Genomic DNA, 27,695 nt, shown 5'->3' with positions numbered 1-27,695 from the left:
TGTAATACAACTATGTCAATGTTAATCATTTGTATTACATTCGGCACTCCGTAGAAATCATACAATTCGAAATTTACACACATGGAAATGCCGTATAGATATTTATAACAGCAATGATATTAACTTTATATTGTCTTCAGTTTTTCTGTGTTATACAATGGAATTGTGTGATGATGAGAGTTAGCTGAATAATCCTTCAATCAAGTTAAAGAGTTATTTCAGTGGTTAATCAATTTGCTCGATATTTTCCGTGCATCTTTAGGTCAAAACATAGATTTTTAATAGCATATGGTATGGCAAAGATACGATTTTTTTCAAATTAGGGGATATTTTTGCTATTGCATCTGGCAACGGAGTGAATGATATCATCAAGACAATTCAGCTGAAAATGTTTATGTTTTCCCTTTGTAGTATCTGTACCGCTTGGTCACAGAGGGTAGTAATATTCTATACAAAGTAAAAAAAAAGTGGCATTTTGATGAAACTCCATAAACAGAGAATATTGACAAGTAAGGAAATATATTCAAAATGTGTCGCATTTAAACAATAAAGCAACAAGAAGTTTATATCAGAAGAAAGCTTTTGTATAGTCTGTACTTTGTAGACATCATATGACAACCTACTGTGATACACTTCCTGGAAGAATCCAGGGTTTAGCCAGTCAAAATAGGTCTCACTCAATCAACTATCAATCAGCTCAACTCAACTCAACTCAACTCAACTCAACTCAACTCAACTCAACTCAACTCAACTTGTTTTGATCCTCTCTCTCTTTAATATTGAAGTAAGGTACCTAGCAGGTCCATCCTTCCATCTGCAGTATAGCGCTCATCTCATCGTCGGCTTCAACAAACTCTATCAGTTCTTTGGAGGCATAAATCTCAGGAAGATGATCATTTTGTAATTGACCTCTGGCTCGTTCAACCTTCTTAATGAATATATCAATCGGCAGCCCGTGCACTTTAATGTGAGGATATAGATATGGAAATGTGACCGCGGGAATTTTGAGTCTCGACAAAACCTCGAATAGATAATACCATGTCTTGATTCTATAAAACAAAAACAAACATAAGAAACAAGAATTTAAGGGAAAACCGATGTTGTTTAGTTAACGTATTGTAAAAATGCAACAGGCGTAAGATAATAAGTGATTTGGTTGCAAATTCATACTTAAATTACATTACTTCTTACACATACCTACCAGTTGATAAAAGAAATTGACTTAGCTAATAACCGAAGAGACACTATACGTAGAAAAGCTGAAAGACTTGCATACAAATAGCCTGTTATAAACATTACAGCAATGAAAATTAATTATTGTAAAATATACCATAAAGTAACGAAAGGATATCTGCGTCAATTCAAAACATAGTTTGATGTCATTATCTTGAGATTCAAGAGACAAAATATCGTATCATACGAAGCATTCACGGATCTAGGGCTGCGGGATGTACATTGATATCCCCCACAACAAAACGGTGATTATCAGCACAACCTTGTGTGCAGTCCTAATTATGGACCAAATTATAGCAAAAATAGGAAAGAAGAAAGTTAAGATTCCTCAGTCAGATTTACTTTTTTTCTCATTTATTTAAAATGTAACTTGACTATATATTCAACATTTGGATGGTATTATAGTATACAAGGAATGCTGTCGAAACTTTTATCACAAATCGATGGCAGAGAGGTGCTCTAACTTATTAATGACGTCATCAATACCTTTCATTTTCTTTCAGTTGCAAGCGGAAGTGGTGTGGATGCTGTTTTTCTTTGAGGTATAACAGAGGACTATTGGATCCAAGCTTGTCCCCCTCATCCAATGAAGATGTATCCAGAAAGGTATTTTCCCAGGAAGAATGTTCTATGAAAATTAATATGCAATATAAGAAACATTAATAACAATATGCTTGAAAATGAAGAGGGTAATTGCTAAGAAGAATCATTTCTCGAAAAGTGAAAAAGGAAAGAAACCATCTCGCGTATAGCATTGGAGGAATAAGCATTTGTATTATTAAGTTCGTATGATGACAAATGTATGACAAATGCTATTTTGATTGAGTGGTGAGCATCTTCGTTACCCCAAACTCCCACCCCTACGGCTTTCCTTAACCAAATTGTCTCCTCTTTACATTTTACGCATTCCTCCATCATATAATACTTGAAGTATGTATGTTTTGAGTGACAATCAAAAATTCCAAATAGGGAAATGATTTACATACTCAAATATGCACAACGAGATGTTTGTTTTCATTCTCGTTTTGATATATGGGGCATCACTACATGCACGTATCTAGTTATACCTTGACTCGAATACGATGACCGAAACCTGATTCCAGATGGACGTGTCGATGCCGTCTTTAATTTTGCTTTCAGATCATCGCTTGTACCGTTTATATCTGTAAGGTAATCTACAAAATACAAAGAAAATACATGTCCTTAAATTTACGAATTCTGACCGATGATATAACAAGTGGGGAAATCCCGGTGCCCGGGACGCAGAGTATCAAGGACGAAAAACATAACCACCGATTGGCTGATGACATGTCTTAAAGTCAACAAATGGTGCATCTTGGATCTTCAAGACTGTTCAGTGCAGTTCTTAAAAGTTCTCTCCATATATCCACCAACTGGGAATCACCCATGCCCAAAAATAGTTGGGTTCGGATGAGAATGTGGACTCTCTTTTCTTTTACTTTATTTTTTTGGGGGGGGGGGTCGCTCTTGGCTACTCCAATGGCTATAACAGTGTAATCATCGACCTATCACAATTTTTAAAAGGTAGAGTTACAATAAAATAGCATCGTATTACATTATATAAATTCTTAAGCGACAGACGCGATCTCTTTACAAGAAAGAAAAAAACGTGCGTAATAAACAGTCAATTGCTAACGTGAAACTGTTTGTAGAATTCGTTTGTGAAGGGGTTGTCAGTGAACGCATTATCTCACCCAGCAACAATTTCCTCATGGCCAAAGATTTTGCGTTATCCAGAGCGGTCCTTTTGGCATATGTGGGTATAAGAGGATCAGCACCGTTGGCTAGCAATAATCGCACTAGATTAGTGTACCCATTCTCGACTGCATCGTGTAAAGGTCTGTGAAAAGTACACCAAATATCAACGTTTCAGATGTGTTACATGTGAAGTTATTCAACCCAGAAATGACCGTCAAAAATATGAATCACCGATATATAATAGCACATATTTTTCCTTCGGGGTAACTTCTATTAAGTATTACTTAATGTTTTCATACATATAAACTAACCACATATACGTTACCCATTCATTTCCAGCCGTGCTACGGGACAGTTTGGTATCCGTAAAGAAACCGATACGGCAAGTCCGTTCTGCGACAGCACGTTTTATCAATAAATCTTTTTATAACATATGCGGGTCTACCGCAATTTGTGAGAGGGAAAATCCCTGGTGAACTAGGAATTAGCATAATTGCATATTTCAATATGATGGTATGACTTAGCTAATGCAAGTTTCGTTGATCAAAGTAATAGTTCTTGTTTTAATACCCGTAGTGAGTCCGCCCTTGTAGCATAGCTGCTTGTACTCGGCCTCATTGATTTGTATTTTATACTTGGGACATTTAACAATCTAGTATTGGTATTAGTACACAATTATGTACTCGTATATAGTCGCTCTTGGTGTCTTGGACTTGTACTCATACGAAGAAAATTCGGATAATGTCCCATTCGTCGCCGGCTGGTTTATTTTGGACTACACCATTCTATGATAAGAAATTATACTTGTACTCGAACTCATGTTATTATACTTGTAACACTAATCTGTCAGTTGGTAGGCGAATCGAATATATTTTTTATCTGGTAGTCGTGATGGTATCCTAATGCTCTAGTTTATTTTAAGTCGAATGTTTCAAAAGCACGTGATATCATACTAAAAAATGTAAAAGTGCCATATAAATCACAATCCGCTAATTTAGTCGCTCTACCAATGACGAAATGACGCTTTACGAAATATTTGATAAACTTGACAAAAATAGGCAATGCATTTACATTTTCTGAAACAAAACAAAACTAAGCGATTTGTAACTCTCTTACCCACGATCAAACTTATTTCTACACGCAATGTTCCTGGTGGACTAAATTTACCAAAAGTACATTCCAGGTATATGTCTTTCTTTTCTTGATCGAGAGAACTACATTCCAGATTAGAAGCAATATGAACAAAGTCATTGGAAATACAACTTTAACCCTCCACCACATTGCAATACGCAAAAATATATATGTACTATGTATATCACAATCTTAAGTGATCGTTAAGCCAGCTTATTACCCTACCTTGTTCCATCGTAAGAGCTAACGTTAACATCCGCCCCACAAAGTATCAACTGTTCAGCTATCCATAATCTACCGAAGACACAACATTCATGAAGCGGCGTGTAGCCTGCATTGTCCTTCTTGTTCACGTCATCATGAAACCCACTATCTAAGCAGTATCGGAGGCTATTCTGGACACACAAAAAAACGTAAACATATTTTCTGTTTGATGTCATTGTCGAGAGCTTCAGAATAATCATTATTTATGTACACGAAAGTGGTGAAGTCTACTTCATATTATTGTATATAATTATTTATGACTGGTACTATTAAGGGAGAGAGACTTATAGTTGATTCGTTTGGTTAATTTCTGTCAACTTGGACCAGAAACTTACAAAACCATATATTTAACTTATTCCACCATTAATTTGATTTGTGTTTAGGATGATACACTTTCATATCATTGAGCTGCCTTTACAATTAACATCAATTGTGAATATGTTTGTAATTATCCACTTATAGGAATCAGTGTGACGAGATTATGACGCAACGTTTATTGGTAACGGAATAGCAGAATGTTTGAAACGACGACTGCATATAGTATTTACTGAACCGGATTAAAACTACCTGATTACATAAGATAAACCACTACTTGAAATGAAGTTCCATGAACAGGAAGAAATCGGTACTTATGATTATGTAGCAATTTCTGGAACTTGATAAGCCCTCTCTAAGCTTAAGTACTATCACAGAACCCAATCCTGGTTAGCTATCAATACTATTCTTGCAAAGGAATAATACACCACCTAATACATCACCTCTATTCTCACTAGTATTTCCACTTGTCAACTGGGTCCCATTGTGTGCGCATGGAATTACTAATTTCGTTTGCTCTGAATGAAGTATTGATTGCAAAGGGTCAAAAAGATTCATCATGATTAGTTTAACTTCCTCAATTCATTTAACTGCGGCTAACGAACATGACTGCGGGAGGTCTCTGTGTCAATATATACTTAACCCACAAACTGATATCTGAATTGCATCAATTCGTGGCGTCACATCTTATGTTACCATTATAGTCATCCTTACTTAAAAAGCATAATGGAGATGACCTCATCATGTTAAGGCTATCTTGATCAACGAAAGCAATCAATCAATCCAAAACTTTATATAACGCCCAAAGTCAAGCAATGCTCAGTGACTCTTAGAATCACGTAAATGTTCTTGAGAAAATACAAGTCTCAAATTTCCTTAAAAGTGTTGGTATGAGCAGCTGTTGCAATGTCAGAGGGAATTATGTTCCAAAGTTCATGAGCTGCAACAGAGAACGATCGACGGCTACGTGAGAAAAGCATCCAGTTTGGTTGCCAAGCTTCCAAATGACGTGTGTGTCCTTACAATAACTCTCCGTTGTACGTGGACCGGGTATTTTTGTTTATAGGACATGAGGTTATGAACAGACTTAAGAAATTATAAGTTGTTGTTGCTTTTTTTTTAATATGAGGACAATTTGAGAATACCTTAGAATTCAATCGAACAATCCTGTGCAGAATAGTCTCACCGGATGTTTTATGAACCGACAGTGCAATGCGTGTAAATTCTGGAAAGATAATAATGAAAGGACATTCAATAATACTACAGAATGACAGTTAACCAATAGTGAGAACTGCATATCTTTACTAATAGATGCATCACCAGTATGGCAACATCTATAGGATACAAATGACAAAGAAACGAAGCTTTATGTTTCTATTACTATAGTTGTATCATCATTAAGATTATTATCTTTCTTATTCTTTAGCAGAGCAGTATATAATATGTCTGAAACATGTCTCGCATAATCTGTTAATATATGAGTTTTGAGTAAAATCAGCAGCAAGACATCTAAACTATTTTTTTTTTTTTTCAGAGTAGCAGCCACTCGTATGTACCAAAATAATAAATGTTATTCTGTTCATGCACGAAGTAGAAATAACATGCCGAACTCTAAGACATAAATTGGATACAATCTCAATTGCTAAACATAAAGTTTGAGGCTTCAGTCACGTCTCGTTGAATCCAAACAATATCTAATTTTCTTTGCCGTACAATTCCCATAACAGTGACTAGTGTTACGACTACAATTTATAAATTTCTATTCATAGAACAATCTGGCAAAGTTGCTGGTAATTATCCTTGAACAATATTGAATATTAAAGATTTGATATGAACAGGCAAAGTTTGTGAAGCAACCACAAGCAACCATGCATAGACGTTACCTTTTGGTGCGGACAGCAACTCATGCCTTGTTCTCTGTTGTTTTCGATTCAAATTTTTTGGATGCGATTTCTTTGACGAAATTGTCTAGACACGCAAAAATGTAAAATTGATAATTAATACAACAATACAACATAAATGAAATTTTGATTTAAATTGAAGATGCATATTCTCTATTAAAACATTTATTCCAAGGCCAGTTTGACATTAACGAAACACAAACAAGTCAAGTGGCGAATTATGCAACTTAGGGGCCTCTTTGTGATGAGTTGTCAACCGATGAGACTTTATGAGTTTCGGAACAACAATATTATGGTTTTATTTAAGCTATTTTGCCTCTGTTCTGCTTGGACCAATTGTGTTTATGTTGTGGTAAATATCGACCATACGTAAAAGGCATTTGATGTTGGTAATCTGATCAATTCCTTACAAAGAAGTTAATATGAAACTAAAATGTCTAAGTTATTCATCATATATGGACGATTGCGCCTTAGACCGTCGGGGAAATGGTGCGGGAACTGTTCCTAGAACCACTCGATGACATGGTTTATGTGATATTCATAATCGTTTGCAATACAGGTAAGCTTTCAGTTACCAAGGGTCAACACCCTTTTGAACCTTTCAAATCCAGATTGAAGACAAAGTGATACGAATTGGACCCAATATTATCCAACTATGAAAGTTGTTATATTCAATTATTGCGAGCTATAAATATGCTACCATCCAGTGCTACTTACCGAATGGTAGGACCGAGTAAACAGCCTCTCTGACCCAATCCTCATTAATATTTTTTTCTCCTTTAAGCAGTCTTCGTTCTGTTTCCTTCTCTTATGATATCGGCTTCCATCAGAAGTGTATGATTGACTGCCGGCATTGAAAATCTTCATTTTGATATGATCACTTGCCTTAAGGACAACTCGTGCCGATTTCCTCTGTAAATGTCCTGTTTTTAAAGCAGCAAATTCGGTATCTTCTTTCTCAGTTATTGTACGTGTTACCGTGCGATCATTTGGAGCACAGGCAAACTCTGATAAAGGCTCAATCTCTTGTTTTGGAGATGTTGGGGTTGTATTTTCAACCCCAACTTTTCCAGAGTTGTTCACGTCCAGTTTCAAGAGATTGATACCGTCAACATGTTCTTCCAAGTTAATGGTACAGGAATCGGCCATTTTGGAAACGATATCATATTCCTCTTTGATGGTGTCACTTCCAGTTCGATTATGGTCTTTACCATTACATTTAGCTGTGCTGTTCTTCGGATCATGTAATTGTGATGCTTTAACTGTATGTGCCTTTATGCCTTTCTGACATTCAACGCTCGGTGTCTCGACGTCCTTTCCTACTTTTCTGAAATATACGTCCCCATCAGACTTCTCAACAAAAGAGAACTTTTGCTTTTGCTTTTGCCAAACGTCTAAGATTGACCCTAGAGATGCTCTCCTGTTATGTTTTTGCGGTGACATGGCAAGTGTCATTGGAACTATAACCTCCTGCAAGAACGTCCCATAGGACATCGTCAACCCTTCCCGTGATTCTAATTTATCTTTCAAGAAGTAATCCCTTTCCGGTTGTGCTTGCTTGGGGTTCAAAACTCGGTTTGAATTTTCATTACTTTGATGAATTTTCCTGGAATTGTGTCCTTGATTATGACTTTTAAATGATTCTCGACTCAAAGTGTCCGTTGTTGTGTTACCTGAGTAAGAAATACACCTTTTCTGGGTCTCCGTGTCTTCGTGGTCCATGTAACGGAAATTTGTAACCTGTGACTTTTCACACCGTTTTTTGGCAAGATGATCTGTTTTGGGTCCATCAAAAGTCTTGCAGGCAACACTGCTCGGTGCTTTAAGTGCGACGTCATGATTTTCACGGTTCGAGTTCCAAGATTTCACCGTTTGATATTGGTTAGGTTTCCGTTCCTTCTGTGAACTGTTTGGGCTAATCATGGCAGATCTCATCGCACTATTTCGACTCATATGTGGTAACATTCCACGAGTCAAATCCGTTACCTCCTCGTTAGCGCTATTCCATCTTATTTGTGGCTTTGACTGAAATCCAGCGATCAAATTTCCATCAAGGCTGTTGCTGTTCGTCTCATATCTGGATACGTTCCGTTTGCTTGCGACGGGTGTAATATTGTGTTTTCCGTGTTTGTTTGAAGTGAGGGCTCGAAATAATATATTATCCTCATTGTAATGAATTGTCTTCCTTTTGTCGTTAGCTGATGCAGATCCTGTCGTAACCTTTCGATTTTTGCTAGCCGTTCTCACTTTGGTAGCAATATCATTGGGAGCATGACAGTGATGTCGCTGAGGAACTGCAAAACCAGCAGAACTTTGTGTCGCGCTATGTTGAGGCGGCGTCGCATGAGTAATACTGAACTCTCGTGGGTAGGTGGTACTCTCTCCGACTGGAAATTGTTGAGAACGTTTTCGTAAACGGCGACAGGCATGACGACCCAAAGGATGTCCGTTTTGAATTGTCGACAGCGAAATCCTCTGCTGCTCAATGGAAGCATTTCTTGTCCCAAGCTGCCGAACTATGTTCACATCTTGAGAATGAATATTACTCATAGATAGATGCGACGAAGGAAGTTGAGTAGAAACAGTGTGGCATTGTCCATTCGGTAACCGTGATGAAATGTGTCCCAGCATATCTCTTTTGTTGTTGACTGCTTCTGGAGAAGCATTAGTCCAAATGGCCCCCAGAGAATAGCTATTGTCAACATCGTGATTTTGAACGTACAGCGGCAGCGGTGACGTACCCTGGCTCAAACGAGGTCGCTTGTACACAGCTCCAAAGCATTCTCTACCTGCAGGGTTACAAAATTGATTTGCTTGCAATTCACCTACACTTCGCGTAGCATTTCTCTTCAGATTAATATGCTCTTTCCGGCGACGATGGACATTAAAGTGCATTAATGATTCTGCCTGATTGGGCCTTGAATGATGAACGTCCAATCCGTGAAGCTCACTGCGATGGTTTCCTGAATGCGATCTTCTGGAGAGGCTAGGTGTGTCCCGGAAAGATGCATAAGGATGCCCACCTGTACTAAAATTCACTTCTTTGCTCCTTTGTGTTTGAATTGCATCTGCAATTTGGGGAGGCAGCATAAACAGCTCGTTTGGTGAATGATTTTGTCTCAAATCGCTTAATTTCAACACCGATGAATTGTTGTTGACGTTCTCTTGAACTTGATGACTTGCATAATGGTTTCCAGATCTCAGGATTTGGTCTTGTTGTCTCGAAAATTGTAGATGTTGTTGGAGGACCTCATTTAGATGTTGATTACGATAGTAAGCATCTACTTGGGACATGTATAGATCTGTCCTCATGTCATATGCAGCATGCCCGTTGATCATTGGGTAGTTCAAGGTACTCTGCGGGAAATTGGCCATTGCTGTGCGGTGTTTCACACATATGTTACATGACAGGCAACAAGATAAGGTATGTTGAACTGGTGAAATTTAAAAGTAAAAGGAGAAAATAAAACACATCAAATCATAGAACGATGACTACTGCGCTGACGTAGGAAAAAAAGAAGTAATCAATTTATTATTTCGGTTTTCAAATTGATGTACATTTTATATGCAAGTTGAAGCTGGGTTGTCGTGTCATCCACATCACACGCAATACAATTTAGTAAAGATCAATGATGTGCCATATGCCAGATCTGTAAGAAGCGTAGCTTTTAAGGATCTGCGACGCACAAGACGAATTTCCATATACCGTTTCGTTGCGCAGAATATTTAAATTTGACACTAAAAGTGACCAATTAAGGCCAGTAATCTTTAAAATAGCATACAACCCTCTGCACACTCGACTGTAGAAAGTACTTCACAACTATAGCTATAATAGGTTTACAATAATTTATACCATGTAAACCGTAGGAGTATGTTGTTAATGTGCGGTTTTCATATCCAGGATATATATCATTTTATACGGGCTTGAAATTCAAAATTGAAAATATGCGAGCTCAGCGTTGTTTTGCCTACCTGCATATTGAATCTCGTTTTCGGTACAAACTGAAATGCAAGACTAGATTAACTACGCATGCCGAATGTATTAAATTTAGCCATGTAAAAATTAGTAGAATATCACATGCAAAACAAGCAACGAAAGTATGTTCTCGGTGTACTGTGAAATGAAGCTTATACGATAAGTTCTTTTGACGGTCGTGTAGAAAAAAGCTGCGCTAGGTACAAAGAGTGCTGCCGCAATTGATTTCGAATTTACGGCAGTGCGTAATACAGCGATAATCATATGTAGTGCGTGACCGAGACTCGAACGTTCACTATAGCCTTCAATGATCATATCGAGTTTATACTCTTTCAGCATTGCCGGTGTTTCACGCATATTTTACCGCTTAAATCCTGCGAATACATTCACCAACAAATTTAGATACAGGGTAGTTTCCCCCCTTCCCCTCCATGTTTAAAAATATTTTGAGGAGTTAATAAAAAATAGAGGTGTATATGGTATTTCATGCGTTGATACAACACAATGGGATTTATATTCCACAGTCCGATTGTGCGAATGGACTGCGAATTACGAAGTATGAGGACTCTTATTTGAACAAATGGTTATTTGTAATGATATTTTTTGAAAGCGTTTATCTTGACTGCAGAAACATTTCTTTTGAACAATACTACCAGAATATCTAACTGTATAATATGTAACGCACTCTACAGTGAACCATTTCCAAGCGATAAACGTAGCCTACCTGTTTGTTTTGGTACCTTTTACGTATAAACATCTGCAGGATACGTGAATGAATAATATGTAGATACCATCGGCAAAGTCGTTATGCTTTTAAGTCATTCCGTGACAAGGTGTGCTTTACAGATGTTTGCCACAATAGCTAACACGCAATTACAGAATAATTTGGTAAGAAAATCTACTTCTTATCCAATAAGAATCGGTAACGGTTGTTTGTTAAAAGTTGTACTTTGGAACTTGGATCCACACGTTCCTTCGGACTGGGCTATAAATATATATATATATATATATATATATATATATATATATATATATATATATATATATATATATATATATATATATATATATATATATTATTTATGTGTAAATGTGTTTGTTTGTCTGTTTGTGTATATAAGAAAGAACATACATACACACAATTGCTGCCAGCCCGTTCTCCTGTGTGTGCGGGGGAGGGGTGGGGGGTATAAATATATATGTATAATATCGCGCAGACATTGCTATTTTTTTTTCCACTACTATCGCAATATGGTTGGCATTTTCTTTATTTGGACACATTGAGATGATTCTTTGTAATCTATTCACAGAACATACCAACAATATTCGTAAATTATCAGGCCTGGTGATCGCCATACTCAGTGACGTAACCAGACTTTTTCATCTGGTGGGGGTGCAAAGAGTTCGAGTTCAGCCATTAGGAAACTGTCAGTTAAGCACAATAGTCCATCGGTTTTATAACATTAATCGGCTTAAATCTGCGTCGACGCTGGGAACAATATTTCGGTAAGGCCTGTACTAACGACTGATCAGCCTGTGTGAGTTCACACATGCGATGTCGAAATTGCATAATATATCCATACTGCAGCTTCCAAGTCACAATATCGGATTTACTTCTGACGGTCGATAGAATGATGGTATAAAGTTATAAACAATTACACATGATATAACAAGCATGGTATCAGGTATCTCGTTGGGTAGAGTGTGTGTGGCGAGGAGAGGGAGAAGGGGGAGCCTCTAAGCGATGACAGTAAGCAAAATGATAGAACTATAATTAATTTGAGACGCAATTTGGCTGCTGTTAATTTGAGAATTCCCTTCAATTACGGATTAACGTCAACCGTGAACTGGTTTAACTGAGCATTTTGATGATTTCAAATAATTTTCGCCCAACCGCTTGTTTTGGCCCACCAATATCATTGCGTGGCAAGTTGGGGAAAACTCATTTGACTGATATTCCCGCCTCCTTCCCAACCCCCCCCCCTCATCCCCCCCAACAAACCCCACTGGTTACGCCACTGACCATACTATTCGTACGTGCGTGAAACTCTTTTGAGTATACAGCAGCTTTTGCTACGCCGTGCATTAGTATGTATAGCCTATATTTGCTCTTCCGCGGTACCATATACCAACATATATATATATATACTATTATATATATATATATATATATATATATATATCAATACAGATATAGATATATATCAGATATATATATATGTGTGTGTGTGTCAATAAAGGCATATGGAAAGAAAGTACGGGATAACCTCTTTTCAGAACCTATACCCCCCCCCTTCCCACCCAACTCATCCCCCGCCCATCCTTGCACACATTCTACAGACACAGTTCTTTATTTTATAGCCAAATTAAACACATTTCGGTCTTCCGAGTTATCTGTATATCTTGTTCAATATTTGTATGTAATATTACAAAGACACTAATAATATACTCACAGTGCAGTATTTCCGATTTCCAAATAATGTGATGTCACAGTTTTACCTAATGTGCCTTCCCTCTTGCAATCGAAGAAATGTTCCCTGGTCATTCCAAAGAGCAGCTTTATGTTAGTTGCTTCTTTCTTTCTTTTCAAGTTAAAAAGTAGGACTTGAACCCTTGCAACTCAGCCGGAAACTTTCCAGAATCTATCACGATAATGCAAAAGGGCAGACATGTATTCGAGCTATTTAACAGTGTGGTAACGTGCAATATATTCACTATACCCGCAACAAGATTGTTCATATCCAATAGACTTTCTCAATGGTTCAATGCATATTCTAAAAGTACATTTCCAAACAAAGAGTCTCAATGAAATTGTATTGAATGATCACAGATTTGCGTGACTTTGAACCGTGCGTGAATGACGCTACACGATCCAAACGATAATATATAGTAGCTTATCGGCTGCAGCCCTGTATTTTCTTTTGTCTTTCATTTCTGCTGAAGGAGCACGTTAAAGTGTTTCCTTTTGTTAACAAACTAAAAGCCAGTTTCTAATTCGCCTCCCTACGTCAGTTCAGTTCAGTTTTAAACTTTCAAGAGGTTATGGCATGGATACAAATAATAAATGAAGTCAACTATTGTGCACGATGTTGCAAGCGTTCATAGCGGAACTCCCCCTACGCGAATGTTTCAAGGGAGCATATATACGCAACCATCACCATCGGTCAGTTTGGTGAAGAGAGAGCCATCTTCCATTTTGGAAGATATCATAAATTTAATGTTCCTACACACACAATTGTCTAAATATTACATCATCGTGCCACAGGTGCTTCAACTGTTAATGGTTTGCTTTATGTATAACGATGTTTGTTGTTTTTTTTGGCCGTATTTTCTGTAATGGAGGTGGGTGTTACAAAATGCTAAATGTAAAGTAACAAAGCTGTTGACATAATCTGGTGATAAAGATTGCCTTGCAGTGTCAAAACTGTTTACCTTGAAAATGTGGAAGAAGACACAAAGTAAAAGTTTTCAGATCCTCGTGACACATTATGAAATCACAGATTTACAAAACGAAAGACCCAAGAATAAAGTTTTCAACTCGATATCGTCCAAAACGGTGCTGTGGTCGAGTGGATAAAGGCGGTGGCATTTGATGCAATGAGACTTATCAATCGGGAGGTTCAGGGTTCGATCCCCGGCCGGGTCATAGCAATGTCCAGTGTTGTTTTTGTTTTTCGTCCAAGAGTAAGCTACGGTTTCCTCGTCTGAAATGACTTTTTAAATTGAAAGAATTCCAAATTTGAGTTTCGAAAAATAGAGAATTGTATATAAGCCTCCCCGACGAAGTTGTTATCCGTAAGGGCTGAGCCCCTGCGTGCTTCGAGGTCCAAATTTCGTCGTCACTTAAGTGTCGTAAAAAATACTGCATGAGCTCTTTTTAAATTACGGAGCACAAGTTGTGTTACTTATTTGGAAGAAGCTGTTCATGACAACGATCTCTTTCATATAAGCCAAAGCCAAAGATGGAGTTGGATTTGTGTCTCATTTAACATAAAACAAAAGCGAACCGCGTGTATACATATACAGACCTTTCATCGATGATTTAAAGGTAGTTAGTATAGGCCCCCGATTATAGCACGCTATAATTGCTAGAAGTTTTCAAAAAGTACTTTCCTGAAGGTCTTTACTCTCGAAATTGTTCTCAGACAGAGAAGCCAAAAATGTTCTAAGATGTTCAAAGAAGTTCTAAGCCAAAGATGGAGTTTGGATAGTGTTTCATTTAACATAACAAAAGCGGAACCGTGTGTATATATACAGACCTTTTATCAGTGCTTGAAAGGTATAGTCAGTATAGGCCCCAAATTATAGCACGCTATAATTGCTAGAAGTTTTCAAAAAGTACTTTCCTGGAGGTCTTTACTCTCGAAATTGTTCTCAGACATTTTTAAGGAACACGCAAGATGACTGAATGTCTCAGTGAGATAAATTTCCTCGAAGGTTGTAATAAAAACAGTTTCAGATTTACAGGTGATGTAGAACTGGATATCATAGGAAATATTTGTATAAGGACACCACTAACAGATTAAACAATTATTATCAAATCGAAAGTGGTTTGAATAATTTTAGTACTTCAGACCTGCAGACTATACTGCTGTTTTTTGAAAATAAATCGTCGCAAAACATTTTGAACGCCAAAAATTAAGATGATTCCAAATTTGATTTGCCACGGGCTGGATTTTTTTTTTCCTTAAAGCGAATTTTGTTTCACCGAAATCGAGAGGAAACCTTGGAACGAAGCGGACAAAATAAAATCAGAGTGGATAAATTACATCACGTGACTACCAGTGAGTCTCATCTTTTTGTTTTGTAGAGATAGCTGCCAACAGCTCAGTTTATTATTGTCTAGACACACTTTACACGCTATAGACGTTAGATCATCTTTGATTTACGTAGTATCTCTTACCCTCTCTACGAAATGTAAGATATAAGATACCGCCGTATTCATGAGCATCTAAAATGGACTTCACTCGATAAATCAGTGTAGCCAAGTATTTGATATCGCTTATATTATATGATGTGAGAAATGAATGGTTGTGGAATATCGATTTACATAAATTGGCGGCCGGGTTGGGGCTGGTTATGTGGGGGGGGGGAGAGATTGCGTGAACCGAGTGACTTTTAACCTATCCTCGTGAATCCGAAAGAGAGACAGTCTTTGTGGCATATCCCCGATTGTTTTGTCTGACATCCGTTCTGGGGAGGGGTTCAAAGGGGGAGAGGTTCCCCTTCCCCTTTGAGAATTGTTTTTCTCGGTAAGGTGCAAAGTTGAACTGTCGTTTCCATTATGTTCACTATACATCTGTGTAACTGCGAGTCTGTGTTATAAGGGCTAACCCCCCCCCCCCGTATTTATCTGGTCTCCCCCCCCCCCCGCGCAAAAAGATGGTCAGAATGTTTTTGTTTTCTTTAGAAACTCGATTCTGCTTTACCCTGGGCAATTTCTTGGTCCCCCTTCAAAAAAGAAGTCTAGCTACACCCCTCGTACACCCCTCGGCTACGACCCTGAAAAGAGGCCTGCTTATACACATTTTCCAGTACATAATAGCACGTGAGAATAGGTATCTCATATCTCCATATTGACTCAAATGACGATTTTTGTGTTTTTTATTAAAGTCGACAATACAATTCCATATATGACGCACGAACGCTTCACTAAAAGTGTCAATCACTGAATCCAATATGACTCTTTCAGAGGAATCTCGTGCCGTTGTATATGAAATGCATAGATTATAAGGAAAACTGTTTGAGAAGCAGATCACACTGTGTTATAACAACAAGTAGCCTATCCAGTATAATATACATCATAACTATTTATGTTTCTTTTATCAATCGTCTTGCCGTCCCCGTTTCGTCCCGGAAAATTTCTGTGGGAGCAACCCCCCCCCCACCCATCATCTGGCTTCGACACTATATGCGAAGACCAAATGATATTCACATATGAAGGAGAAAGAGGACCTCATTTTCGGATCAATTAAAAAACCAAGAACACATTTAGACATGCACTGTTATTTTATTTTATTATTTTTATGCTGAAAGCCACGAGACTGATAATATTGCGTGCATAAGAATATTGCTATACCGATTATCTCCGTGTATAGCAAGATGTGACAAGGAGAGGATTTTTTTTTAAATTATTATTCATTGAACAAATCATAAATTATTTCATAAGAATTGAAAGAACTGAGAGTTAGTACATGATACTGGTATTTTCGATAAGTCGTGACTGTGTTGGTAATTGTCTGTATTGCTCATCGCCTTGTTTGTAATGCATACATTGATCGTGCGCTATTACAACCAGCCTTCGTAAGATAAGGACTGACAATGACTACGTTCATTCTGTTCTTTATTATACTTAAAAATATTAAACCTGTCCACTAAACAAATATCAAAACAGAATTTTATCAGACAAGCCATCAAAGTCAGACCATCGTCGGACCATCGTCAGACCATCGTCAAACCATCGTCAGACCATCGTCAGACCATCGTCAGACCATCATCAGACCATCGTCGGACCATAATCAGATCATCATCAGACCATCGTCGAACCATCGTCGGACCATTGTTAGACCATCGTCCAACCATCGTCAAACCATCGTCAGACCATCGTCAGACCATCGTCGGACCATCATCAGACCATCGTCGGACCATCATCAGACCATCGTCAGACCATCATCAGACCATCGTCGGACCATCATCAGACCATCGTCGGACCATCGTCAGGCCATCGTCAGACCATCGTCGGACCATCGTCGGACCATCATCAGACCATCGTCGGACCATCATCAGACCATCGTCGGACCATAATCAGATCATCATCAGACCATCGTCGAACCATCGTCGGACCATTGTTAGACCATCGTCCAACCATCGTCGGACCATCGTCGGACCATCGTCGGACCATCATCAGACCATCGTCAGACCATCATCAGACCATCGTCGGACCATCGTCAGGCCATCGTCAGACCATCGTCGGACCATCGTCGGACCATCATCAGACCATCGTCGGACCATCATCAGACCATCGTCGGACCATCATCAGACCATCATCAGACCATCGTCGATCCATCGTCGGACCATCGTCAGACCATCGTCAAACCATTGTCGAACCATCGTCGGACCATCATCAGACCATCGTCGGACCATCATCAGACCATCATCAGACTATCGTCAGACCATCGACGTCATAGGTTAACGGGGTCACGCCTATTCGCTTAAATCATATTTGAGGCAACTTGGAAAGCAATTGAAACCCGACAATGATCACTTGTCGGTCAAGTATAATTATGGCCAGGGAATTTTTAAATAACACGCTGCTCTGACCGTCATTCGCCATCAAAGAAAACCGGATATAATTGATAACAGGAATGGTTTATAAGATGGGTTCGACAAGAGGAAATGTCAAAGGCTGTTTTGCGGCGGTTGGTGATAGCCATGGTCTTTTAACCATGCACCGCCCCTCCCACCCTACCCAGAATGAAATCCGGGGGATTCTGATGAACACATAGCCCTTTGTGTAACCCTGGTATATTAGTCATGTTATACTTGACCGCGAAAGTTGATATCCAGTATTCCTTTTTATTTATCTATTTTTGTCCCTCAAAAGTATTTATAGCACACTGCCCTCCGTTTAGATCTAAATATGGACCTAATTTTTAATCTAAATATGGCCCAGAATATATTGAACCATTTGACTTCTGCTCTTTAAATGTTCTCCTGGGGATGACCCGAAACGCATGCCTCCCCCATCACCACCCCTTCACATGAGACGTTGTCAACGAACCCAACACCCCTCACTCTTAAAAAAAATACCCGCTTACATCCCGTCCATAAAAGTTCATGCCCCTAGGATATTTGGAATTTGCTAAGCAACGTATAGTTATCAGACAATACAGCATGAAAAAAAGGCGCCATTAACTTGAACATAACTGTCTACGAATTGCGTTGTTATCGTACGGTATGCAGTTTAGGAAATCACGTCTGCTTCACAATCGATTGCGCTTTTGAAAAACAATATAGTCTGTCTCACCATTAAGATAAAAGAGACTGGCACATGTGTTTTTATTTTATTTTTTTATTTGCGTTTTATTTGTCTGTGCTTACGTTAATTAAAGTATTTGGGAATACTTGGAAGTTTAATGGGGTTGTATAAAAGACATTTTACGTAAATGTTTCATATAGGACAAACTCAATTATGTATGAACACACCAAACATGCAGTGAAGAACGAATAGCATATATACGATAATATACAAGGCCACGCGCTCCACGTTTAAATTGTTCAATCGTAGACAAACTAAAAGTCGGTATTAACATCATGAACAATGCATATTATGCGCCATCTTGTTTGAGGTGAAAACAAATTGTGATACTGCAAACAATTTCCAATGCATATATGTAAATCGTTTCCCTCGACTTTTGACTGTGACGTCAAATACCGACTTCTTATCGGGGTAGCATGCCGTACTCTATGGCTGCAAATACCTCATTGACTCATTGCTACGTAGACAAATTAAAATAGTTCTATAAGATTTTCTGGAAGTTCTCACTCGCTGACTATTTATAAGTTACGCCGCGCTGTATGGCTTAGACCAGGGTTTCCCTAATTTTAACTCCCCCCCCCCCGCGAACCCCCTGTAGATGTCAGAGTTATCCACGAACCCCCAACTTTTCGAGACAAGATCTGAGTCATTATTATACTATAATACGCATAAGAGTGCTTCGTAAAAGATTGAGTTCATAGTGTAATATTGTGGAGTTAATCGATAGGTACGAATTTTGTGCATTACTAAATTATATGATATATCAGATTTTAGTTCAACAAAAAGTACTCTAATTTTGACTTTAAAAAACGTCTCACGAACCCCCTGGGATGGACTCACGCACCCCCTGGGGGTTCATGCACCCCAGTTAGGGAACCCCTGGTTTAGACAATGGCCGCTATGGGCATCGACAGTTCTCCGTAACATGACCATGTAAGTTTTTAGCAACAAAGCGTCCAAACTTTTTGTCATTTGTAACTTCTCAACAAACGTTTTTACCCAAATTTTCCACAAATTTCCATACACTGCTGTTAGATTATAAAAATGGTCTATAAAAAGTGTCTCGATTTCCCAAATGTTCACATCACATGTACTTCCATTTGTACATTGTATGTGCGTGTGTCTGTGTGGGTGTGTTTCATCTCTTCGATTGTTCAGTAATCAACAATGGGACAGGAGAATATGACAATGGCTGCCAAAAACAATTTAGCTCTGAAATCTTTCAACCGTTACAAATATAATTTTGTAACGCAAATCTAAGCAGACAATTGAATTTCTGATATAGTTAAAATAGAATGAATAACCTGTTAAAGACCTTTATCAACAGAGCAAATCTGTCTACGGTATATTTGAAAGGGTTACTTTACAATTCGATATTCTCGACAATGAAACACACATACACGTACGATATAATTAGAATATATTTTGATATCTCACAAACTTCACCTTTACACCATTTTACAATTCACTAAAACAAGCTATATCTTATTCTGTAAAATATTCACATTTAAAGCTGATAGTATACGTATAACTGTTGCGGCAGTAGTGAAGATGAACTTTCCGGCTGACGTTGTATCTAAGCCAAATATGAACACTTCTAATGCGACTGCAGTTAAATATGAATACTTCTCGTCAACAATTACTATAAATATACTATATACACATTGCTGACACACTCCTAAATGACACATACAATGATATGGAAATGGAATGTACACACTTATTATGCTTACACAAGGAATATTACGACAGAGAAATGTTAACGCTTAATGCCGGAGTATGTACTGACTGTTTTAAGACAGTTATCGATAAACACTTATTGCTGATGTTTGTACGTTATGACAGTGGAAAATAAATCAACAGTTTTTGGCACACGTTTCTTATGACAATTAACGATTAAAAAACATGTATTTTAGCACAGATAATGGTATATAATTATTGCTGATACACGTATGTTATTTGAAATAAAGACACATTGTTGCTAACAGATGTATGTTACGGCGATGACATATTGCTGTACACGTGTGCTATGTGAAATAAAGACACTGTTGCTAACAGATGTATGTTACGACAATGACATATAGACACTTATTGCTGGTACACGCGTGTTATGTACTTAATTCCTTTATGAGAATCATTGTGGCTTGTGACAGAATAGGGCAAATTTGAAACGCAATGGAACATGAGACGATGAAGACTATGTTTGTGTGTGTGTGTGTGTACATATATAGATTCTACTTTTATCGACTTCGCCATTTTTCTCTTATCGTGATGTGTTTAAAGTATTGAACACCGTTATCAAGATATAGTACCTTGACATTTCTGCTACATACAGATTGTAAACAAGGATAGACTTCGCTTGAGTGCAACTCAGTAGACAAAGTGCAGGGTATGTGCATTTGTTATAACTTTGGAGGAACATTCCAAACGTTTCAACCATGGCGTCTGAGGGTATACTGAACGAAAAATTTATACAGACGAAAGGTTTAATTCACCGACGAAATTACATCGCTATCGGCGAAAAGTCTGACTTAAATTTAGCTGTTCCATTTTCAGAGGTCTTTGACACGCGGAATTACCACCACACGCGAAGCCGGTTTACCGTTTCGAAACTCAATAACAGCGTTCCGTTTTTATAATATTTATGATACATATATATATATATATATATATATATATAGGCCTATATATATATATATATTATATAAATATATATATATATATATACATATATATATATATATAAATATATTTATATATATATATATATCCTTATCCAAAACAGAAATGGGGACAACCGAAACATCTATTTTGTTCCTGTCTCCAAATACTTTGGACAAAGATTTCAGACTTTTGTCTTTAGATAAGCCTTAACAAAAGTACGTTGCGGTCTTAAAATATTGTCTGTTTGGGGGTACATAGACGACAATGTTTTCTCTGTTGTTTGTTTGTCTTAATTGTAAGTTTAACGACAAACAACTTGACGCTATAGCTTTGCTACCAGTTTATATTTTTAACAAAAATAGAACACTATATTTTACACAAAAAAAGGAAGAATAAACACTCATCATTAGTTCTTACTCTCAGACAAATATAACTTTCAGCGAATGTTTTATAGATATCATTCTCTTATAAAGGATATCAATATTGACACACAGAAGATGTTACATTAGTCAATGTTAATGTCTTATTGAAAACCACGCTCCTTAAATGTTTGGAAGTAAATCGAGGGATCAGAAACTTTAGAAAAGTCTCATGGTGAGTTTTCAGTATCATAACATTTGGCCGCACTGATGCTAAAGCTTGCCGAACAGGCTTGGAATTCCCTTGCTCGTTTTTCAATGTTCTATCTTTCCAGAAAAGGGGAACGGAGAATGTAGGGTGTGGGCGGGAAACGATCATTATAGGGATACAATTTTTAGAGACCTCAATTCATTCAACTCTATCAGACAGCCCTACAAAGATGAAACAGACTGTTGGAGTTTATCAATCAATTTGCAAGTCAACCTTGTATAATAATAAAGAGTAAACAACATATATATCACATGAAAACGTGCAGGCTAAAAAGAGTTTTGCAATATTTGTTGTTAATTGCATAAGAGTATATACCAGTCCAAAAAAAGATAAATGTTGGCAGGGATTTTTGCGTTTTAGTTTTGAGCCGTTACGTATACACTTATCTTTGTTTGTTACCGAACTCAGTCAAGCTGGGAACTTTGATTCGCATTGACAATGATTTGTATGTTATCAGTAACAAAATACCGCCAGGGTTTTGATATACGTGTATAACCCGGTTCTTTGTAAACACACTACTAATCTGTTGATCACGTTGGTAGTAAAATGCTCGCCGCTATTATGTATATTATATCTTTCTGATAATTCATAGTAAATATTAATCCATCTCCCCCCCCCCTCTCCCACCCGGTTCCCATCCCAAATGTGCTAGCAATTTGAATTATGGTCACGTGCTCCAAACTTCAAAGGCATTTTACTGCCACCGTCGAAAACATTTCGCTTCACTGAGATTAATCAATTGTCTAATTGGACGGACGCCTCCATGCCTGGACATAATTAGGTGACTCCAGGCCATCTAAGGCGTGCATTTTGTCGACTTTTCAGCAAGCTAGAATTTGGGACCAGCACTGATGTTTACAACACCTACGTTATATCATGCGCAGATGTGCTTACAACCATTATGAATGGTGCAGACTTGATTGATTTTTTACGAGTGACGTAATGTGTCGATCTGCCTATGAACGGCTCACGTTAATCTTCTCAGTAACGCCACGCATGCATGGTTGCGGTTTACTGATATAAGTATAAACACCACCCCCTCCCTATTACACTGAATGATTCCAAGGAATTTTCAACATATTACAAACAAGCAAAACCTAACCCTAAATGATCATTGTTATAAAGTTGAATTAAGTTTGCTACTTTAAAGGGTGTGAAGACTCGCCAGAAAAGAAACGTCTAATGCCGGTAATCTGACCTAGTTTCGAATGAGGTGTAACAGAAGTGTAAGATACCACCATCGATCCCAGAAAATACACACACAGCTTGCTACGTCGGTAATTAAACCAGGGAGTTCAACTCCATGATTAAGCACTAGTGTACAGTCAGTACATACAGCTGCGGTCGATACCCACAGCACATTGTACAACCGATACAGCGATGGACATCTCAGGTCCAGCTAAAGATAACAATTAAGGTATCACCTTTCATTACTGTCTGCATTTTGTAGCGACAAGAGAAAAACTTCACTTGCAAACAACGGAAAGATAACTTTTTTAAAGATGGCGGCACGCGGTTGTGTGTCCTCCTGACAAGTGTATCAAATGAAATGTTTGATTAATCAAGGTTTGTGAATTTCATATTGAATAGAGATATGGGAGAATCATAAAAAAAAAATTAAAAAATTAAACAAATACTACAAGAGCTGCGTAATATGCTAGAATACTTCCCAGCTGGTCATCATAATTAAAACGATATCATACAAACCCATGCACGCGTGTTTTTAAAGTGATTCAAATTATGGAAAAGTTTTTCGACGCCGCTTGGTTGTTCGTTGGCTTCATGACGGTAATATACAGATAGACATGGATTCTATTTTACGTATAGGCCTACGATACCTTCATATTAGCCCAAATCAGATTATGAAAAAGGGAACGCTGATCCAAGGTATCGCATAATACATCTCCCATCGCGTTTAGTTTACACGTTCGGAGTGCACTTAACGTTCACGCCACTCAGCCGTTCGTTGTGCAGTGACCCTTTTTCGAACAGCAGACGGGGATACCAGTACCTTTTGTTACTGGAAGGCCTTGATTATAGCGTGGCTCATTGTGTTTGCTCTTGGAAAACATATATCCATATAAACGAAAACTGTAATGGAGTTCCTTCACCGCGAAACTTATACAGGCAACGGGAAAAAACGAACAAATTCACATTCGATAACATCAGCCACGACCAGTGGCGTCACCAGAAATGCCAGAATGTGGGGGCGGGGAGTGTGGGTTGGCAAACAGTTTGGGATGGACACAATTTGGGAAGTATACAAAAATCGTATGAAATTTGCCTCAAGGGTAACTTCCCCACCCCCCCCCCCGCCCAAACACACACGCTGAATCGGTGAATTAAAGTTGTATTATTCTAAATGTTCCTTCCTTATACAGTCACCCATTCACTCCAATGCACCCCTCCTTGAAGAAAACAAAGTTCCTACAACCGTCAAGTTTGGTAAATATATATATATATATATATATATATATATATATATATATATATATATATATATATATATATATATATATATATATATATATATATACATATACATATATATATATATATATTTATACATATATTTATATATATATATAAAGATTTATTATACATATTATATATATATATATACATATACATATATATATATATATATATTTATACATATATTTATATATATATATAAAGATTTATTATACATATTATATATATATATATATATATATATATATATATATATATATTTATATATATATAAAGATTTATTATACATATTATATTTATGATATTATCATATTTATATATTTTTGTTTTACATCATAAGCTAAAAAAGAGTTATGCTTTTTATGCCCGTGTAACCCGTGGTTCGTCCGCCCTCTATTTAGGCTAGAGTAATAGCCCCTAACGCAGAAGAAATAAAGACACACAACCCAAGTTATTTAATTGTCCTAACACGTACTGAATTTAATACGGTCAGGGTAATCGACTATTGAGACGGGAGAGAGCAATTCCCCCGTTTGAATACGGTGTGGTATACACTTAAATGCTTAAAACGATAATGCTTAATAAAGTAACAATTAATGCTATCCCACAGTAGTGAGATAAACCCTTTTCTAGATTAATACACTTAAATACTTAATACTGTACTGCTTAATATAATAACAATGAATGCTATCCCACAGTAGTTAGATAAACCCCCTTCTAGATTAATACACCCCCCGTTGCATGCACTTATCCCCAGCTAGACTATACAAATTTCCCATTAATTAATATCGCGCGTTAACTGATCAGTTTGCTGACATCACAGGCTCAGGCGAAGTTCCTGCGACCCTCAAAGAATGGAGCACCGGTCCTCAACACCAGTCTGGAGAGAAGGTTACCAAACAGTAATAAAACATTACCACTACGATGACATCTAAAATATTTCAATATGCTCAACTACTGTTGCCAAACACTTTAAATCTGACCAAATCAATATATTAAAATAATACAACATTGAACTTCTTGCAAGGGTGTATAAACTCCACGGTAAAACATGAGATAACCCTTTCTCAATCAGTACTAATCCCCTTATCACAATAGTATACCCGTTTGTGTACAAACTAGGATCACCAGTATTCTGCAACAATGCCCCCACTTGGATATAACACAAAGCTCAGGTCTCTGTACTCATGGGCATATTGCTAAGCCTAACAACCCTAGCTATTAATACTAACATCCAGTATAGTAGGGCTCCCACAACACAATTATATCGCCTTATAGGCCAAAACAGCCTATTTATCTTAGAAAACCCCACATTCTACACATAATCTATCGCACAGTAAACTTTATTCAACAACGGTCACCGTAAACAATTAAGTCTTTCACCAACTAATCAAAGGTTCAGTTATATCAGCGAATAATGCTGACACTCCGCTGGGCACTACACACAACAGGATACGTACGCTACGATACACTAACAAACACAGCACATCGCATGGACTCGATGTGAATACTTTATTATCATAATTAACTTAAAACAAAAGGGAAAACCATACCTGGAGAGCTGCCAAGTAATCTGTTACAGAAGGTCTCACGATAAACCCACAAAACACCAGCTGACAAATGGTACTAAATAAATTATGCCTTACAGAGGACAGCAAGGCTAACAAGGCTGCACGAGTAAAGATGGCTACCAGGCAACAAAAAACCTAGACATGTGCAGTGGCATAAAATAACAGTAAACCCTCTAATTAATTCTATACAGCGCTACCAATTATTAGAGTAACACATCACTTTCAAAGGGTTACACCCGCATAAACCCTTGGCTGTGCCATAAGTTAACCATACGGTTTAACCCCCTCCGGAATCATAACTCCTCCAATCAACAGACATTACAACTTTGTATGTGGGCGGTTACATAGGGCCTTATGCTATTATATAACATTTTATATAGTCTCATTTGGAATTAACTTCTTTTATAACTTAATTAAGCTATATGATATATGCAATTTACACAGAAACTCACATTCATGTAGGCCTAGCTGGTATCTAGCTTAATTTAAAAGTTCACACTGAATGGCCATAAATCGGTTGTTCGTTGTTTACCCACTACACCGCGAAATGTTGTCTATATTGTTACTTACCTATAGAGTCGCGGGTAATTTGTACATATCCTCACAGACTTGTAAAAAAGCATGGTTACGAATACACATGAGAGCGAGTAAAATGCACAAAATACGATAACATAATGTGGGGGGGGGGGTGTACTCTCATATTCACAATACACTTAAGGAAACTTTTCTAGACCCCCCCCCAAAAAAACTAAAGGGGGGCAGTGACATATTTTTTTCTGGTCCCGCGCAGGCACCTCTCACCATGACAAAGCTACTGTTTATGTTCGCCTAGATTTTACAACAGATTCATCGGATCCTATAATTCGCCACATGAGAGCAGTGTGGGCGAGGAAACTATATTTTTGTACTACGAGGTAAGCACGGAGGTCTTGGGTCACAATCCTGTCCTCCATCTCCCTTCCCCTCCCCCACCCCATCCCCCACTCCTTCCCTATTTCCTTCCCTGTCTCTAACAATTGAGAAATCAGCTTCTTAAGGTAAGAATTGAAGCTAGAATACGTTATAAGGACTGTTTATACTTAGTAATACAGAACGTTTGCAACACGTGTTTTCAGTGGCACAATGACCCTATTGTACAGTAGCATCAGAAAATTACGTTAACAAACAGACGGATTATTATGCGTTTCATTTTCTGTATTCATATGACAGAAATAAAAATGTAAGTGTAAATATTTTAAAAAATAACTGGGGCCTCCAGCTTTATATGCGGACACCCTAACCACTAGGCTATGGACGCTGATTGTATGTCCAGACGTTCGAAACCGGTAAGGAAGGTCGTAATTCCACTGTAGGCGTTTGTCACCTGTATCGAACAATACTAGTTCTGTTTTTGGTGACATATTTGCCTTACTCTAGAGATCAAACATGATTCTAACTAACTCGAAATCATTCGGATCTTATATATATATATATATATATATATATATATATATATATATATATATATATATATATATATATATATATATATATCGAAGTACTCATCAACGCGTTTTCCTATAGCAATACAATTAATTTTTAAATAGAAATGTTTGATGCAAATATTACTTGGAAGAATAAAGCCATTTCTGTGAGTGTGTAGCTATATAAATTACATCTCCTTGCTTCCATATGTCTCTATTGACAGACCGTATTGAAAGCACATTTCACTGCTATACGGAAAATTCCATTTTCACATTCTAAACGTGTAGTAAGGGCATCGGAACATAAAGATAACA

General features: G+C 37.6%; 2 protein-coding genes across 6 annotated transcripts in view; one reads left to right on the top strand and one right to left on the bottom strand.

Annotated features, from left to right (window-relative positions):
- LOC139974646 (uncharacterized) overlaps positions 1-13,744 on the bottom strand; it is a 14,669-nt gene extending 925 nt beyond the window's left edge. Inside the window, exons 1-9 of one of the 2 annotated variants that reach the window (XM_071981872.1) lie at positions 12,993-13,744; positions 7,281-9,997; positions 6,546-6,630; positions 5,808-5,887; positions 4,309-4,478; positions 2,949-3,094; positions 2,301-2,408; positions 1,720-1,861; positions 1-1,049 (exon numbers count right to left, since the gene is read on the bottom strand). The exon at positions 1-1,049 is cut by the window's left edge and continues 925 nt beyond it. In XM_071981872.1, the coding sequence (XP_071837973.1) occupies positions 794-1,049; positions 1,720-1,861; positions 2,301-2,408; positions 2,949-3,094; positions 4,309-4,478; positions 5,808-5,887; positions 6,546-6,630; positions 7,281-9,938 (3,645 nt within the window). In that variant the 5' untranslated portion in view covers positions 9,939-9,997; positions 12,993-13,744 and the 3' untranslated portion in view covers positions 1-793. Of the gene's footprint in view, positions 1,050-1,719; positions 1,862-2,300; positions 2,409-2,948; positions 3,095-4,308; positions 4,479-5,807; positions 5,888-6,545; positions 6,631-7,280; positions 9,998-11,263; positions 11,520-12,992 lie in introns of those variants that run through there. The other variant, XM_071981873.1, reaches the window with a different exon arrangement.
- Positions 1-27,695, top strand: part of LOC139974655 (monocarboxylate transporter 12-like) — a 49,088-nt gene that overhangs the window by 1,874 nt on the left and 19,519 nt on the right. For all 4 annotated transcript variants that reach the window (XM_071981890.1, XM_071981891.1, XM_071981892.1 and 1 more), the window contains exon 2: positions 1,737-1,839. The gene's annotated coding sequence lies outside the window, so the exon portion shown is untranslated. The remainder of the gene's footprint in view (positions 1-1,736; positions 1,840-27,695) is intronic.

The sequence above is a fragment of the Apostichopus japonicus genome, chromosome 10 (genome assembly GCF_037975245.1).
Source record: "Apostichopus japonicus isolate 1M-3 chromosome 10, ASM3797524v1, whole genome shotgun sequence".
Classification (NCBI taxonomy): Eukaryota; Metazoa; Echinodermata; class Holothuroidea; order Aspidochirotida; family Stichopodidae; genus Apostichopus; species Apostichopus japonicus.
The sequence above is the reverse complement of the archived record's forward strand: the minus strand, read 5'-3'. Positions and strand labels throughout refer to the sequence as shown.